The following is an 18,451-nucleotide window of genomic DNA, read 5'->3' on the forward strand; positions in this document are numbered from 1 at the left end:
CTGAGTCACGTGCTGTCAAAATGTGTGCTGCAATCGCAAGTACCGCCAAGTGTGAGATACGTTCTGTAATAAGATTTCTTGTGGCCAAAAACTGTAAAGCTAGTGAAATCCATCACCAACTTTTTGAAGTATATGGGCCAGACATAATGAGTGAATGTGGTGTAAGATATTGGTGCCCTATGTTAAAAAATGGGCGAACCAATGTCCATGATGAAGAGAGAAGTAGTCGACCGAGGTCATGAATGCAGATCTGATTCGTTTGGTTGACGAAAGGGTTATAGCAAACCGCATGTTCACCATGTCAGAGCTCAGTGAGGATTTTCCACAGATTAGATTTGGGCTACTGGAAACTTTCTGCCAGATGGGTGCCTAAACTCCTTTCTGAGGAACAAAAGGCTCAGCGGGTGGGAACAGGACTGTGTTGAGTGTTACAAAAGACAAGGTGATGCTTTTCTCGATCAGATTGTGACAGATGAGACGAGACTTGGGTGCGGTATGTGAATGTAGAAACAAAGCTTCAATCAATGCAGTGGGGACATACTCACTCCCCGAAAAACCCACAACGTGTCGTCAAACACATTCTACGAGGAAACTCATGGCAACTGTTTTCTGGGACAGAAAAAGAATTTTGCTATTGGAGTTCTTGGAGAGGAATGCCACAATTAATGCTGAGCGTTACTGTAACACACTAACAAACTTGAAAAGGACCATTCAAAACAAACGTCATGGCATGTTGAGCTTTGGGGTGATTTTCCTGCATGACAATGGCCGGCCACACACAGCACGTTGTACTGCGACCAAACTACAAGAGTTCAACTGGGAAGTATTGGATCACTCTCCCTGTGGCCCAGATTTGGCGCCTAGCGATTACCATCTCTTCATGCACATGAAGCGCTTTGACGATAACGAAGAGTTGAAAACCAGCATCATAAATTGACTTCAGTCGCAGGTGGCCGAATTCTACGATTGCGGAATTTCAAAGCTCGTCAAATGCTACGACATGTGTCTCAATGTGACTGAAAACTATGTGGAAAAATAAACTAGAGTGTATACTTTCAAACGTATTGTAACCCAATTCTGTAACGTCATTCACAGGTTTATAAAAAATAAACGGAAGTTGCTTTATGAATAGCTCTCGTATGAGTACGGTTTTCACACAGCTGCTTTTATGCAAAAAGCATTGTACTGGATTCAGGCCAGTATGGTACATGTTATCATAATTTTTTCTCCTCACAAAGGACTTAAAATATCAAAGTAATTCCAATAGTTAATCCTGGAAACTACAGATAAATGTTATTCTTTCGACATGAATATGTTCTACTTTATTAACCTAGGTACATTATTTTAGAAGTCAATTATTTATTCTCTTTTGCTCCTGTTACCTTTCAGCCCTTCTTTTCATTTATAATATAACAAGTTTACATACAGAACAGTTGATATAATTAATGTTGTAATGATCTTATTCATGATTTATTTCAGCAATTGCTTTTGCATGGCAATCGAATCTCTCAGCTTCGTCAGTGTGAACGACACCTTCCCCCAGGCATAACCATGCTCACACTTGCAAGCAACAACATCACAGATCTGAATGAAATGTCTCATCTGGTGCATCTTACAAACCTCCGAGAATTCACCATTATGAACAATCCCTGCGTTAATATGACTGGAAATTGTATGTATCCTTGTTGCATTGCTAGTGTGCTTCTTTCTTCTCTAGAAGTAGAATTTAATTTAACATTAAATATTAACAATAGTGGTGAGAAAGGCAGTGTCCAATTTAAACGGCCTGCCATCTATATATCGAAGTATCACACCTGGCAAAACATGCTCCTTTTTGGATATGATTGTGAACCACCTCAATGTGGAGAAAGCTGGGAAACAATTGAATCGCTTATTACTAAAAGGGGATAACTCCGCAAAAATTAAAAATACTGTTTTCGTTGGTTTCAGATTGTTCAATAATAAACACATTGATTGGTACTAAACTAGGACGTCTCCAGCAATTTTTCTCGTGTAGAGGGGGGACTTGAAATGTGTGTTTATTGCTAAGAAGGGAGAACTCCGGGAGTTGTCACGTTTTTCCTTTGTCCTGAAAATAGGACTTGTCCCATTTTTAGAAATAAGCAATTCAATTTAAAGACTGAATCATGAAAATATTTGCTAAAAATAAATTAGTGCTTTTCTAAGGCAAGGAAAGTATGAACGAATGTAGTAATAGAAAACAATTCTATAGGACAAATTGACAATTTAAATTATTAGAAGTTTCACTGTCTTATATACGAAATTTAATAAAGAAATATTTTCATTGCCAACTTTTTTTATATAGAAGTGAAACGTGGCTATTGACAGAAAGAGATAACAATACAAACAATCGAAATTAAGTTTCTTGGAGTTATAGGATACAAAATAAGTGACAAGAAAAGGAATTAAGTTGGAGATTTGAGACTTTAACAGTGATCATTGTGGTGTGAGGTTTCTGGATCGTATTTTCACTGTGTCCTCGATGTAGACACATCCAGTGATCATTGTGGTGTGAGGTTTCTGGATCGTATTTTCACTGTGTCCTCGATGTAGACACATCCAGTGATCATTGTGGTGTGAGGTTTCTGGATCGTATTTTCACTGTGTCCTCGATGTAGAGACATACAGATCTGCATGTTAGCTTCGTTATCAGAGAAGGAGGAGAAACAAAAATGCGTAAAATTATCTGTTCCTGGAGAATAGCTCTTGCTAACAGATCGAACAAGCAGGTTTCCTTGTTTCTCTTTTCGTAACTTTCTGATGATGGCGCTAACATGTAGCTCCAAAATGTTGGATGTCTCTACAGCTAGGCCACAGTGCAAATACCCAAAATTCCGCGCCAAGAATAAGAATAATGAAGTGAGGGAGGGGAAATAAAAAAGAAACAAAACGAATTAAAGCTTTATACATTACGAATACAAATTGATCCATCACATAGTTGAACAGTTCTAGTATTATATATATATATATATATATATATATATATATATATATATATATATATATATATATACTGTACATTCTGGAAATATAGTCGAAATATAGTGTCCAACTTCTGATCACAAAAATACAGGAGACTTGGTTACGACAAATTTTAGCGCAGTTTTTAGGGTGTGAAGTCTTGATTCATTGTTGGAATAGTTTATGTTCTTAATGTAAAACTATTAAAACTATCAATTTATCTATTATGCAAATACGGTTTAAGTCACAACATTGATTACAATAATATTTAAGCATGTAATGTTTCTCAGTTTCTACATATCTGTATTTATATTCGTCAACAAGATGCTGCAGAACATTTAATTTTTTATCCTGCTATGAAAATTAAAAAAAGAACTCTTTACAATCATAGTGCGTACAGCAACACCAAAGATTATAGGATTAATGGGACTGAATTGTATTGATTGATATGTACTGTACCTACTAAACTATCAATATAATACCAGTTTTTATCTAAATATATTTGGTGATATTATTATTATTATTATTATTATTATTATTATTATTATTATTATTATTATTATTATTATTATTATTATTATTATTATTATAAGATTGCATTACAAATTGGCGATCATGATTGATAAAGAAAAATATGAGAGATTTAGACGACCAATATGAGAATTGGGAGGATCCAAAAATATTAGCTCAAATATGGGAGTTCCCAGAAAATATGGGAGAGTTGATCACCCTAAGTCGAAGTGACATAAGAAATAAAGAAAGATACCGTAGCTTCCACTGGCAAGAAAGCCTGAAGCATGAATGATGTTGATGAGGATGTGCTGGAGCTCATAATGTTTTTGTTGTTAACAACTGCTGAGTTCTTGGCAATAAAGCCATAAACTCTCTTGCTCTCCAATATGTGAGAATAATGTAGCAAAAAGTATAACTGTTTTATTGTAGGCACTATATTTTTATGTTATTGCGGTTACAAAACCTACACGCAACCCCCAAACCGTTTTTAGGTCTACACCTGCTGGAACAGGTCCATATGACCTAGCTGGGACAATTGTCAGACAACTCCACCGATGTTTATGCATGCCATGGCACGTCAGCAAGTTGAAATGGCATTTCCTTCATTTTTTATGGAAACAGTTATATCTCTGTGACTCGATCCTTGGAACCTTATTTGTTAAAAACAGGTTGCACCACGGGAAAGTGAGGATGGGAGGTTATGGAATGCACTGCACTACGCCTTGCAAACTCATGGTGGTAGTAATGTTGATGACGAAGAAGAAGAAGAAGAAGAAGAAGAAGAAGAATGATTTGTTTCATTTTACTTGCAGAATTAACGGGGCTATTTTGTACAATTTTCGTTCATTTGTACTCTAGCCAGCTGACAGCTGAGATGTGTTTATTTCCTGTTAGACCCCTGCATAATTTGTAGTGAAGAAAGCTGTAGGGCAGCCAAGTTATTTCTGTCATTTTTATTTCACTAGTGCATCACAATGACAATGCAATCATTTGTTGGACTGCTTTTGTAGCATGAAAATAACTTTAAAAAGTTTCGTTTTAACAAAAATTATAGCATTTATAATTCCTTATTATTAGTGTTTTTATTCATATATTATGTTATTACTGTCGTCATACATTCTAAATCAATTTTGTTGAGAATTAGGTTTGCCATGAAAATGTAAGATTCGAAAATATAGCACGTGATTTTGTTAAGATGTGGCTCACTTTGAAATTCGTGGAAATTCGAAGCTGCCCATGCTTGCCCCATACAATCTTGCGTCCTTTACTGATGCTGTTACTGCTTTATTGAAACATTTTGTAACACACCATAATGTAACTGAGCAAATTATGTTACAGTTATCACAATTTGAGGGCATGGTTTATTCCTTAGGAGCAAGCAGCCCAAAAAAAAAAACTGTCGATTTCACAAAATGCTTCCACTCTGTTCTGTCTTTTTCTCCATTAGAATTTGAAATGTTTAGTCTTTCGAATGTGTACTTTTTACATGGTCAGGTTATCAGCCTGATGCACAGTGAAACAAATACTAGAGATAAGAAGACAAATCCATCTACCTACTTACCTATTGTCCCGCACTGTGGTGTCATGGTCTAAGGCATCCCGCCTAGGACTCGCGTTACGGAATGTGCGCTGGTTCGAGTTCTCATGGGGAAAGAAATTTTCTCATGAAATTTCGGTCAGTGTATGGGACCAGTGCCCACCCAGCATCGTGATGCAATTTCGAAAATCCAGTTTCGTAAACCAGCTATAATGCCTGGGGGGATCATCGTGCTAACCACATGATACCTCCATTCTGGTTGGATGATCGTCCACCTCTGCTTCGGCATGTGGACGTGAGGCCAGAAGCTGGCTGGTCGGTCTTGGCCCTGCAAAGGTCTGTAGTGCCACAGATTAAATTAAGAATTATTATTTATCTGTTACTATTTATAGACTGTGAAAACATATGGCAGAGTGGATAAAAAAATTATGAAGTATACTGGAATCATATAATATACATAAAAAATTAATGCCATCAAATCTTTGTATATCCCTAAGAAACTCAGCATACCTGTTAAAAGAAGAATGAAACAATGGCACAGTTTTGAATTTAAATGAAGACTTATGGCAAGGATGTGTATTGTTTAACAAATATCAAAGTATTGGAAATTTGAAAAAATGCTAAACCAAAAGGTATCAAATGGACAAACTGAACGGAAATGAATACCATATTACTCCTGTATTGTTTAACAAATATCAATAGTATTGGAAATTTGGAAAAATGCTAAACCAAAAGGTATCAAATGGATAAGCAAAATGGAAATCAATACCATATTATTTGGGGATGATCAAGTCATATTAGCCGAAATAGAAGATCTACAGCTAACAACAAAAAAATTAAATGAATTAATCTCCTGCAAGAAAATAAGAACTATGCCAATATTATTAGGATAAGAACAAAGGAGTCAATAGTTATTGGCAACGAGATTATTGAACAGGTTTCACATTTTAAGTATTTGGACTGTGAAATTTCCACAATAGAAATGAATATGGATCTAGAAGGGAATAAGCAATTACAATAAATTAAATGGCTGCATTAAAAGAAATTTCGGCACAAGTATGAGAAGGGACATAAGACAGATTATACAATATTATCTCAAAACCAGCTATTAAATAATATGCCAGTGAAATGTGTACAATGAGAGCAAGAGATAAAAGTGATTTGAGGCTGGTCAAATGATGTTTATGAGATTCCTATGTGGTATAACTAGGAGAGATAGATTGAGAAATGAAGATATGAGAACACAATTAGGAGAAATAAACATTTTAGAGGAGATAGACCAATGTCATGAGAAATGGAAGAAACATGTAGGTACTGAGGATGCTACCTTCAAGATATCCAAGACAAGCACTAAAATATCAACCAAGGAGACAAAGAGACGTGGAACGACCTCGCAAAAAATGGACAGATTGAATATTGTTAGCTTCAGAACAGGTCTAAAGACCTAAATCTTGTCGGGCAGAAGAAGAAGAATAAGAAGGAGGAGGAAGAGGAGTTTGAAATGTAATGTATCAGTCAACTTTGGCTCCAATCAATCAGTCAATCTTCTTAATGTATCCAGCTGTTTGCTGGCAACATAAAGTCCACTATAGTCCACTGTAGCCTTTTCAGTTCTTGTTTTCTATGAGAAATGAAGGGTATTTTGATCGGTGTTCATTATAGATGCCTGTTGCTAGTAGACAGAGTTGGGGTGTAATCAATATATACTGCAGGACTGTGTCTTCTGCAACTGGTACTGATGATATTAATTTACTTCTTTTGTGGTTTACGGATGGACAGTATAGAAGAATGTGTTCCAGATCTTCATCACGATTATTACACCATAGACAAGTAGGAGTATTGAAAAGGTGAATCGGTGAAGGGAACAATTGTGTGACAATGTGACCTGTTCTGGTTCTTGTTACATATGTTTGAACATGTCTGGGCAAGTTTTTGTACATTTCCAAGTCATTTGGTTTCGTTTATACGGATTGTAACATTTTTCCTTCGTTAGAAGAGAGCCAGTTATTGATCCATAGGTTTATAAAATGAGAGTTTACTGAAGCAAAGGCACTGGATAGAGATATCACTTGAAGAGGTCTTGGTTGCAAATATGTTGCCTGTTTTGCAATGTTGTTGTTGTTTTCTAATGCCAGGTGTTTGACAGTAAAGTCATTTGACTTCTTGCACTCCAATATTTTTCAAAGATATTATCATGGCCAGCCAATGAAGCACAGATTTTGAGGTGTTCCAAATCCATTTCTTGGTTTGAGTTGCACAATGGGCAGTTGGGGGACTGATATATTCCAATTCTATGCAGTTTGGCCAAACAATCATGGCCTGTTGCCAATCTAAATGCAGCTACAAACGATTTTCGTGGTAAATCGGGAATTAACTGTGGATTTTGATGCAGAGAGTTCCATTTTTTCCCTTGAGATTGTGTTATCAAATTTTGGTTGTTGAAGTCTAAGTATGTAGATTTAATAAATCTTTTCACAGAGCAATACGTAGATTTAGTAACAGGTGTAAGTAGCAGTGCTGCCCTTCTTTGCTAAAGCATCCGCATTCTCGTTTCCCAGGATTCCACAATGGGATGGCATCCATTGGAATACAATTCTTTTATTGAGTGATATTAATTGAGAGAGCATTTTAGTTATTTCTGCTGTTTGAGATGAAGGTGTGTGTTTAGAGACTATTGATAGAATAGCTGCTTTGGAGTCTGACAATATAACTGCATTTTTAAATTTATTGATGTGGCATAGAAGATTCCTTAGACTTTCACTTATTGCAATGATTTCTCCATCAAAACTCGTTGTTCCATACCCAAGAGATCTATAAAGTGAGAAGAGACAGCACGTAACACCTGCACCGGCACCTTGTGGTTAAATGGCAAGTTGTAGCCGATTTAAGTGAACACCATATTTTAACGTTTGGTGGCTACTTCATTCACACACACCCCCAGAATGTCTGGAGGACCACACCTGCTGTTGGTCGACGGGTCCATTGGACCTAGCTGGGAGATCTTGTTGGTCACCAGCTTTCCCTCCTTAAGCCACTGGAGGACGATTTTAGTGCCATAGCAGGTCAGCACTAGGAACAGAAAAGTAGAAAGAGGAGGAAGGAAAGGGAAATGAATCCCTAGGCCTCGAATGCTCTAATGCCGTCGGGATTGAAGAAAGTAAGAGTTCAGTCAGAGGACTGGATAGGAAAGGGTAAAGAGGGAATTAGGTATTGAATAGAGGAAAATTATACCAAATTCAGTCATTAACTCATCAAGCTGACCAGTGCTAATTGATGAGTAGCTCCTCCCTTTAGTTCAGCTTGTAAAATTATGCTTACTGACAGCTGCACCATGGGAAGGTAGGGATGGGACGTTGGGTATTTGTCCAGGTTGGTTCCTTAAAACCTTCAATGGGAAGGATTAATGGCTCTCCCCCCTGTATCCGACAGATACCCTTTTGCAGCCTGTTTTGCAATGTTATTGACTTTCTCATTTCCAGGTATACCACAATGACTAGGTATGCATTGAAATGTTATTTCCTTTTGGAGTTAAGATTTTATACAAATAGATAATCTTGCATTCTTCAAGAGGATGTGTTATAAATTTGAGTACTGTATTATGGCTTAACTGTGAATTTTAAATTTCCCTTTTGAAAATTTTACTGAATTGACTAACTCATTCTCCCAGATGGTCTTCAAATGCTATTTCAGATGTTATTAAATGTAATTTCAGTTATATATTTTTCTCAGTTATACATTTTTTTTCTTCAGGCTTCCATAAAAATGTATAAATTAAGTTTTACTGTATGTGCAAATACAATCCTAGTATCAGTAGGAATGCCATTGTAGCAGTGAATAACTAAATATTCCTCTAAATGTTGTAATTAGAACTGATGTCTCTTGTCCATAGGAATGTTCTTAAATTGGGTGGAAGTCCTCTCCACTTTCACATGAAGTGAAATACTTCATTGACTCATACCTATGGTGGGGACCAGTGCAGTGAGTCATTGTGATTTTGTGACACTGCTTTTGCCACCACTAATACTTGCTCCAAATCAGTATTTCTCTTTATGATTTTCAAATATTTGTCATTGCTTCCCCAGTACTGCCTGGTATTTCTTGAAGAATAGTTTCAACTTCATAACTTCACTGAAGTATGGAGTAGAATGCCCCTCACTTCTAGTTTGGTTATATGAGCAGGCAGCTATCCAGCAAGATCAAACTTTAGCTTTGAGTTCACCAAGGCAGGTTTTACCTCTGCTGCAATTACTGTCTGATTCTCATAAATATTGTCAACCTAGAAATGTAATATAAGGATATTTTATTAATATTAGTTCACAGAAAGTACATAAACTTAAAAAATTACAATTAACGTATACACAAATAGCAATTTACACAATAAATATACATTTAATACCTCATATATATATTTAAATTTGTTTTGGCTTTAACTGTCTGTTTTGGTGCAAGTTTCAACCTAGCACGTTTATTTTAAAAAACCATAAAGCTTATTTACATATTACTTTTGAAAATTGTTTAACTCTACAGTAAACAAGTGTACATCAATTGTTCCTGTTGCTCTGTATATCCAATATTTATGTTTAATTTTTGGGTCTTCTTTTCCATAATAACTTATTATTTCAAATAGTAAATTATGCATTGAGGTTAGCTGATGTCGACATAAGTCAACAAACTGAAATAGCTGAATCGGTACATTCATTAACCTGGAAATGTAATAATATATACAAAATTAAAAACATCAAGTCATACAAATAACATAAAGGTTACCGTATTCAGAAATATTTAAAGCACTTACAAATAATAATTTTTTTATCAATTGAAAAAGTGTTGACACATCTAACTGCTTGCCCTCCTTAATTTTGTCAGCATGTTTTCATAATAGAAGGCAACATTCAACCTCGTATCCCAACATATATAGTGGCAGAGGAGTTGTTGGTAGCAATTCAAGAAGGTGCCTTCGAAAAAAAAAACCTTTACAGTAGAGATGAGGTTCTTCATAGAGGGAAATTTTGACCTTATCTCTATGAAAAGTCACATGCAGCATTTTTGAATATCATTTTCAATGTTTGTATAACTTTAATCATATATGCAGCAATGTCTGTTAAAAGGATGGGTCATTCTATGTGAAATCGAACACTTAAGAAACACTACATTTTATAAAAGGTTCAAACTTTTTTAATACATTTCGTACATCAGAGTAAATAGCCGTATGGTGTCAATATCAGATGCAATTGAAATTAAAAGAAGAGAAATATTTGGTGTTTTTAACATTAATAAAATAAAATAAAAACTTAAAACAATATTTTTTAAATCTGAAAAAAAAAAAAATTAAGCATTTTCCTTGTTATTTGTTCTAATGACCACCCAAGTTTTAAAGTGGAATATTTATGTGAGATGCACCACTCCGCACTTCGAAGTAAGGCTCAACACACAATCGACAAACTGCTTGGTGTTCGTGACCTGTCACAAAAGAGTGGGTAGAGGAGTGTTTCCTAAAAAGTTTTAGAACTTTAACTTTATGATTACACAAAAATCTTGAAGTAATTATGGCCACCAGTGTAGTTAAGTCGGCTAAGATGCTTGCCTGCCAATCCGGAGTTGCACTTGGGCGCAGGTTTCATCCCCACTTGGGCTGATTACCTAGTTGGGTTTTTTCCGAGGTTTTCCCCAATCGTAAGGCGAATGTCAGGTAATCTGTAGCGAATCCTCGGCCTCATCTCGCCAAATACCATCTATCACCAACCCAATCGACTCTAAATAAAGTAGTAGTTGATACGGTGTCGTTAAATAAGCAAGTAAAAGAAAATTAATTTTGGCCTTCTTGTTGGGAGATCGAAGGGAATGAATAGGAACTAAGAAACCCCAGTCTTTCGTGTAAATTGTTGTTTGCAGAGTATATCTCATCCAGTTTCAATCTCGCGGCACTGGGTTTTTACAGAATATGCCTACTCAGTGAAATAAATAAATAACAAGTGATGCAAATAGAAACTGATACTAGTAATCTGATTAAATATCTTGAATAAATGTTTGATGCAGAAGATACAGAACATATCACTTATAAACAATGGGTAGCAGTCAACTGTACGGACTTGGAAATATTACAGCTATCTGTTCCTAGATAAATTATCTAGTACATTGTTATCCTTGTTGCCTCATTTACAGTGGTGTGCGGTGACCATTCAGACAGCCGAAGCACTGAATATTATAGGCTAATTGTTAGGTAAATAATGGTAAATCAAGGGGCTTGCCTTGATAAAATCACAACTGATAATAATTTAAAAGAACATATATTAAAATAATTAGACCTAATATCAATTTAAATTTCTTAAAGCTACCATTATACAACATTTGATATAAAATAACAAGCTTCTGGCTTTAAACTCACCCTTGGCACTTCTCACAGCAAGATCAACGGAACTGAAATTCAATCCTTCTCTCCTGGGAAGCAAATTTGGTAACCACCTCATCAAAAAGCTCTTTCTTCTTCCTGAGTTCTCCTAGTAGGCGCGCTTCAATTGAAATAATTCCAAGATGAGATAGTCTCTCTTCTCCAGTAGAATTTCGAGAGTACCTTTTGATTCTCTTCAGCGTTGAAAACAACCAACCTTTCTACTGAAGACGTACTCACAGGAATTGTACACAGTAATGTCACTAACACATTAAACTGCTGAAAACTTTTTTTCAGCATTGAATTAGTACTCAATAGTTTTGCAAGTTCACTCATGGTTTTATTTCTAAACTCTTCACTGCTGTACACTACAATCAGCTCATTTTTCAATCGAATGATGTCGAAAAATTTTCCATATGTATCTATGAGACTTTGAAAGCAACTTTCTGGGAATTGGTTAGTATATTTTTCATAGTTTTGAGGCGACAATAAATTTAAAAATTTCAGTTTAGAATAATCTTGAAATCTTACATCCAAGTGGTTATCAATATTATCAAACACTTCGCAATAGATGCGTTTATAGTTGATATTTTTTCTCTTCGGAGGCTCACCTACTTGAGACACGGTTTCTTGGAAAACCCCTTCATAATCGTCACGTAATGCGGCTATGGAACAGCGAGTTTCTTGTATTTTCTCTTGACAGTACAGAATATCATTTGCTTGGTTCTGTAAGATGTTATACAACACATCGGTGAAGGTAAATATTTTGTCAAACGTATTTAAGAGAAAAACAAATTTGAAATCTTCCAAAAGTGTTAAAAAGCCATTAATTGGTGCTAAAATATCTGACTCAATTTCTTGAGGGTGTTCTAGCATAGCACAAGACACATTACAAAGTTGAATTCTGTTCCTGCACACAGTGTTTACCAGTCTTGATGAATAATTCCATCGTGTTGGACAGACGTGTGGAAGACGACGTTGCAAAACTTGATCCAAAAAGTTAGCACGTTTCGGCGATCTTGAAAAAAAAGCTGCAAGTCCATTAAGCGTACTAAAAAATATTTTACATTCAAGTATTTGGCTGGTGCTTTGAGACAAAACGAGGTTAAGTACATGGGCATAACAGTGAAAAAATAGGGCTTCTGGATATGTGACTTTGATTAATGCTTGTACTCCATTCAAATTTCCCGCCATCGTCGCTGCACCGTCATACGTTTGTGCAATAAATTTTTCATTACATCCGAATTCTGATAAGAAGTGCCGGATAAGTTCTGCAATAGCTTGGGCATGTTTGTCACTACTTATATCACAGAACCCCAAGAATCTTTCCTTTATCTCTCCTTCATGCACATAACGCAGGACAATAGAAAACTGTGCTTTATTTGCCACATCTGAAGTTTCGTCAACCATTACGGCTACAAAAGGAACTTCAATAATTTCCTGCTTTATAGCTGATAAAACGGTTGAACCTACAGCTTGGATTAGGTCATTTTGAATTTGATTAGAAATTCCTTTGAACACAGTAGAGGTTTCTAAATGCTCCGCTAAAAGAGGATCATATTCTGCAGTCTACTTCAGCAATTCCACATAATTGCCCCGATTAACAGAATTTTCTGTTTCATCATGGCCTCGAAAGGCCAACTCTTGTTTTCCCAGAAAACACACTGCATTAATAAGCCTTTTAAGGATGTCCCTGTTCCGCTTTACCTTTTGATTGTGTAGAGATATTTCATTTTTAAGCTGATGATCAAGTGCAGTTTCTATTCTATTTTCCCCAAAAGCAGCTATAGCTACAGACGATCGTAGGTGGTTAACAGACAGCCCGTGCTCGGCTATAGATTTTACTAAATTTCCCAAATGCGTGTACCCAGTTTTGGTCCAACTAGTATTTCTATCCTTTCCAAACAGCAGACATTACCAGCAAAACACCGCATTTAGCTCAGCGCTGCCGGCTAAACCAGTCACATTTGCTATACATATTAGACTGAAAATGTCTAGTAAATTTACTGGTCTTTTGAACCAAGTTCGGTAGTTCTGGTGTTGGCCGTCCATTTTTAATTATCTCATTTTTTTCTTGGAAAGAATGAGCGGAAAAGGGCTTCAACACAAGCTCTTTTATAATACATGTAGACATTGTTCTATATTATATAATGTATTGTATTATTAGTTACTACCTGGTACCTTCACGAACTAAAACATTTTCACACACATTCGACAAACATGTACACTGAAGAAAACATAACTGTTACTGATACACTTTACACTTTCTATATACAACTTCTCACATGTGACTCGAAATTACGGAGAATGCTTCTGAGCGCGACAGTCTGAACAGCACTACAAAAAAATAGGGGCGAAGTGTGGCATCTTACTGCTCTAAAAGAAAGCAACACACAGGTATAGTCGGTGACTCAGGAGAAGACGAGCGCGGAAGGGAACAGAAGAAAGGGTGGTAAACAGATATTATGACAACAGTGCAATACTTGTACTACTAGTAGACGGAAATAATGTTTCCACTCACTAGTAGTACAAGTATTGCACTGTTGTCTATTATCCACTCTTTCCCCTCACTCTGTGCTCGTCTTCTTCTGAGTCACCGAAAGTACTCGTCTCTATGCTCTTGCAGGCATTCTCTTAATTGACACACGTAACAGTGACGTCACAACCCATGCTAGCTTCGGATTGTGGGGTGCAGACGCACATAGCCCGTGGTCTTCATCAGAGGTGCACGCGCAATTCCTTCGCTGTTCAGCCGAAGTAGAAGTGACAATGCTTCGGTTTGCTCACAATGCTCATACCAATAGTGTAACGTATTAAGCTCTAAGTTCTATACATTCTGAAGAAATCTGACAATTTTATACAGATATTATTGAATAATCGTGTAATTATAATGACATAATATATTGTTACCGAAGCAGTGCTTCAATAGCTTACCCTGAATGCACACCACTGCTCATTTATAGCTCAACAGGAATCTTCATTTCTGAAAGAACGAAAAGAGCAATTTGAGTCAGGAGAATGCATTTGGAAATCCAGCAATTTTCTTATTTGTTATTTTTAAATTGGATTTTTTTCGTGCTCAGGTGGCAGTAAAAGATAACAAGAAATATAGAATTATTAATAATTATTCGATTTCTCTCCTCTCTAGTAAGCCAAGGAGGGAAACAAATTACAGATCAGAAAAAAATTATAGAATTTTTAATAAATACATGCGTGTTATTTAAATATAAAAACATTCAGAAAACTTTTGGGAATTTATAGTAAGGTGATTTTATTATTTGGTTTATTTTACGACTCTATCAACTGCTATGGTTATTTAGTATCTGAGTGAGTTGAAGATGATAATGCTAAGAAAATAACTCCAGGGTCCAGCACCGAAAGTTATCCAGCATTTGCTCTTAATGGGTTGAGGGAAAACTCCGGAAAAAACCTCAACGAGATAACTTGTCCCAATCAGGATTTGAACCCGGACCCACTCATTTCACAGTCAGACATGATAACTTTTAGTTCACAGCAATGGATTCTTTTATTGTTATCATTGCAAAATTGTTAATATTTGTCTCATACTTTGGTTTATTTTATTTTATGCTTTCTTTTTTTTTGTTATTAATTTGTTTTTAATTGTGGCCACATACTTGATACTCTATTTGACTATTTCTCCAATTATGTTGTGCATTATATATGCCACTGCTGTCTGACATATGGCTGTCTTCTAAGTGGTGATCATCCACTGGAATATGATATGTACCATGTTCCCTTAACCCTGGAAGCAGCATGGGTATGCTTCAAGGTAACCTAGACTGTAAATTCTGTGGGAAGGAGACTGAAACAGCCCAGTACATCATTATTTGCTCCAGCAATGTATTGGGTCACAGAAGATACTTTATCTTTGGGAAAGACATTCTAGAACCAAAAGATTTTGAACCAAGTTCTATATCTGGACTGTACACCTTAATTAAGGAAACAGGACTGATGAATCCGTAAATTAACATAGGTAGCACAGTAAGCCTAAGGTTGCTGTGCACCTGGAGAAATGATGGGTGTAATGTAAAGAAAAAAAAACCCTGGAAGCATAGGTTGGTTTAATAGACATTAATGCATAGGTGAGGTCTACTTGTACCCCAGTGACAATTACGTTTAAGTGGTGGGAAATGTAAAGTGAGGTGGATAGAGATGAATTCATATGGTTTGCTATGGTAATTGAATACAATACTCCATAGAATACTTCAGAGGCCATCTCCTGGTTTTGAGTGTGAAGAGTATGTATGCATTAGTTGATGGAAAGTTTCAACTCCACCCTTTGTTTCATTATAGAAATTAATTACTTCTGATATTCCGTGTTTCCTCATTGATATCTTTTCCGGTGTGCAGTATAGACAACATATTCACTCTTCCCTTTCTTAGGACTGTGCAATCAGCTGATTTTTTTTTTCAAGGTAGAAATGATGGCGGAATCTCTGGTTTATTCTTACATATTATACCAACTAGGGTTGGATTATGCTTTAACATGTGGTCACCAAGGGATATAGATAATAAACCAATTGGCCATATTGAGGTTACATCCAGATCCATGAATACTCTGTGATATCTCTCTTATGTATTTTATTGGTAGAAGTTTTTTGAATGATATTTTACTTTTCCTACATATGAATTGCATTTATTATGTAGTAAGACTTTGCATCAGAGAGTGTAATAATCTTTGTGCCGTTTTTATCTGGTTTAGAAGCAATGTAATCCTCTGATTGAGGTTCTGGTTTGATATGTACATCTATTATTTATCAGACAATACATCTCATTTGACGATATGTGTCAGAGGAAGAACAATTGTTTGTTTGCATCTGAAGTCTGACTAGTGTAATATGTTAGCTAGTCAGTGAAGTATGCAATGGAGGGGGAAAGAAACTGGCCACCCTATCTCATTATTTCCTGGCCTTGTTGCCTTTTAAGTGTTGTCTTCTTGGTATCACTTGTGAGGTTCAGACCTGTCTTCGGACAGTTGACTAAATAACAATAACAACAACAACAGAGGCAATGTAAACCTTAAATGGACACTGCCCTCGAAAACCTAACAGTTGGTCATCCACTGTGCAGTTATTGTGGAATTTCGCGACTGTTCAAATTTCAATCTTTACAAGAGCCAGCAATATACAGTAATCTTAAAGCTTCTATTTCATTGGTGTTTTCCATGTAGAAATTTTTCGATACATACCTCGACCAATGTCTTCTTATTTCTTCATTTGTAAATGTAGCCATAGATTTTATAATTTCAGGTTTTACAAGTTTTTTCCAAGCTTCCATTACACTCGTGACATCTTGCGCAGATCTCTTTCACTGTTCTGGACATGTCTGAGAAAGTGGTGCTTTGTTCATCTGCAGTATTTCTTTCTTTTCAACACATTCTCTCGAGGTGAAGAATAGTTTTCATCATTTTCAACACATATAAAATCTTTGTCGCTATTATCATTGTCATTGTCACTTTGTTCATCTTCGACTTCTGAGTGCTTCTGTACATTGTTAGACACTTCACACTCTTTGTTTTCTCGCTTGCTTCATCAGAACTTTCACAATCTGAATTGTTTAACCACACAGAAATAACACTGGAACAGTTTGTAGGCGATGCACATAAAATAGACATTTTACCAGGCCAAAATAATTCACTCGCCGACATGATTCAAAGTAAATGTAAATGTAAAAGTAAATGCATAGTGGAATACTTGTGGACTCCAACACTGTTATAAACGTTAGTGGTAACAGTGAATTAATCATGAACATTTACACAATTGAAGGTATCTCCTCAAGAGAAATTACCTGTAAGACCATCTCAAAGAGTGATATTTACATACTGATTTAATAGTGATTTTTTCGACATTATTAGAATGTAATTTCCCATTCTACTCTAGCAATAAATTATGTAGGATGATTCACGAATTTGTGCCAGCCCTTCAGCATTTTTGATATATTAAGTTCAAAAAAGCATATGTACTGTATATACGTCTTATTTTCAATATATATGAATGTGGCTCTGATTTTCTTTAGAAAGAGTATAAAAATACAAAATAGCTAAAGCAAATGCTATTCAAGTCATAGCTTCATTAGAAATGTTCATTCTATCTGTATACAAAAAATATCCTCCCCTTCTTGGGTATTTCAGTGAAAGAGTTTTTATTTGACAAAGCATATTCAATATTTACAGTGCTTTGTAAATGGTACATGTGTATCTTATAGTTTGCTGTCTTTCTGCAAAATAATATTTATATGAATACATACATACATACATACATATTCTGCACCAGGGCAGGTCTTTCACTGCAAACCCAGCATTCTCTGGTCTTTCCTATTTTCTGCCTTCCTCTTAGTCTCCATGTATGATCCATATATCTTAATGTCGTCTATTATTGATATCTTCTTCTGCCCCAAACTCTTCTCCCATTCACCATTTCTTCTAGTGCATTCTTCAATAGGCAGTTTCTTCTCAGCCAGTGACCCAACCAATTCCTTTGTCTCTTCCTGATCAGTTTCAGCATCATTCTTTTTTCACTCACTCTTTCCAACACAGCTTCGTTTCATATTCTGTTTGTCAATTTCATACACTCCATCCTTCTCCATATCCACATTTCAAATGCTTCTAGTCGCTTCTCTACACCTCATCATAATGTTCATGCCATATTCCACAAAAAGCACTTCACTAGTCTCTTTCTTAGTTCTTTTCCCAGAGATCAGCAGAAGATGCTTCTTTTTCTATTAGAAGCTACCTTTGCCATTGATATCCTTCTCCTGACTTCCTGGCAACATCTCATTTTACTCCTTATAGTACACTCCCAAGTATTTGAAGCTGTCCATTTGCTCTGCTGCCTTATTTAATATTCGCAAGTTTATCTTTATTTTCTTCTGACAACCATGGTCTTCGTCTTGTTTGCATTTATCTTCAGCCCATACTGCTCACAGCTGTCATTTAGCTTCAGTAGCATATCCCTTAGTATTGTCTCCTTTTCTGCTAACAATGCTGTATCATCAGCAAATCTTATACACTT

At 36.0% G+C, this 18,451-nt stretch overlaps 1 protein-coding gene across 6 annotated transcripts in view; it reads left to right on the forward strand.

The window, feature by feature from the left end:
• The window catches only part of Cep97 (centrosomal protein 97kDa), a 170,753-nt gene that overhangs the window by 19,563 nt on the left and 132,739 nt on the right, over positions 1-18,451 (forward strand). For all 6 annotated transcript variants that reach the window (XM_069820845.1, XM_069820846.1, XM_069820847.1 and 3 more), the window contains exon 5: positions 1,480-1,676. In XM_069820845.1, the coding sequence (XP_069676946.1) occupies positions 1,480-1,676 (197 nt within the window). The remainder of the gene's footprint in view (positions 1-1,479; positions 1,677-18,451) is intronic.

This window comes from Periplaneta americana, chromosome 3 (genome assembly GCF_040183065.1).
Source record: "Periplaneta americana isolate PAMFEO1 chromosome 3, P.americana_PAMFEO1_priV1, whole genome shotgun sequence".
NCBI classification, from domain to species: Eukaryota; Metazoa; Arthropoda; class Insecta; order Blattodea; family Blattidae; genus Periplaneta; species Periplaneta americana.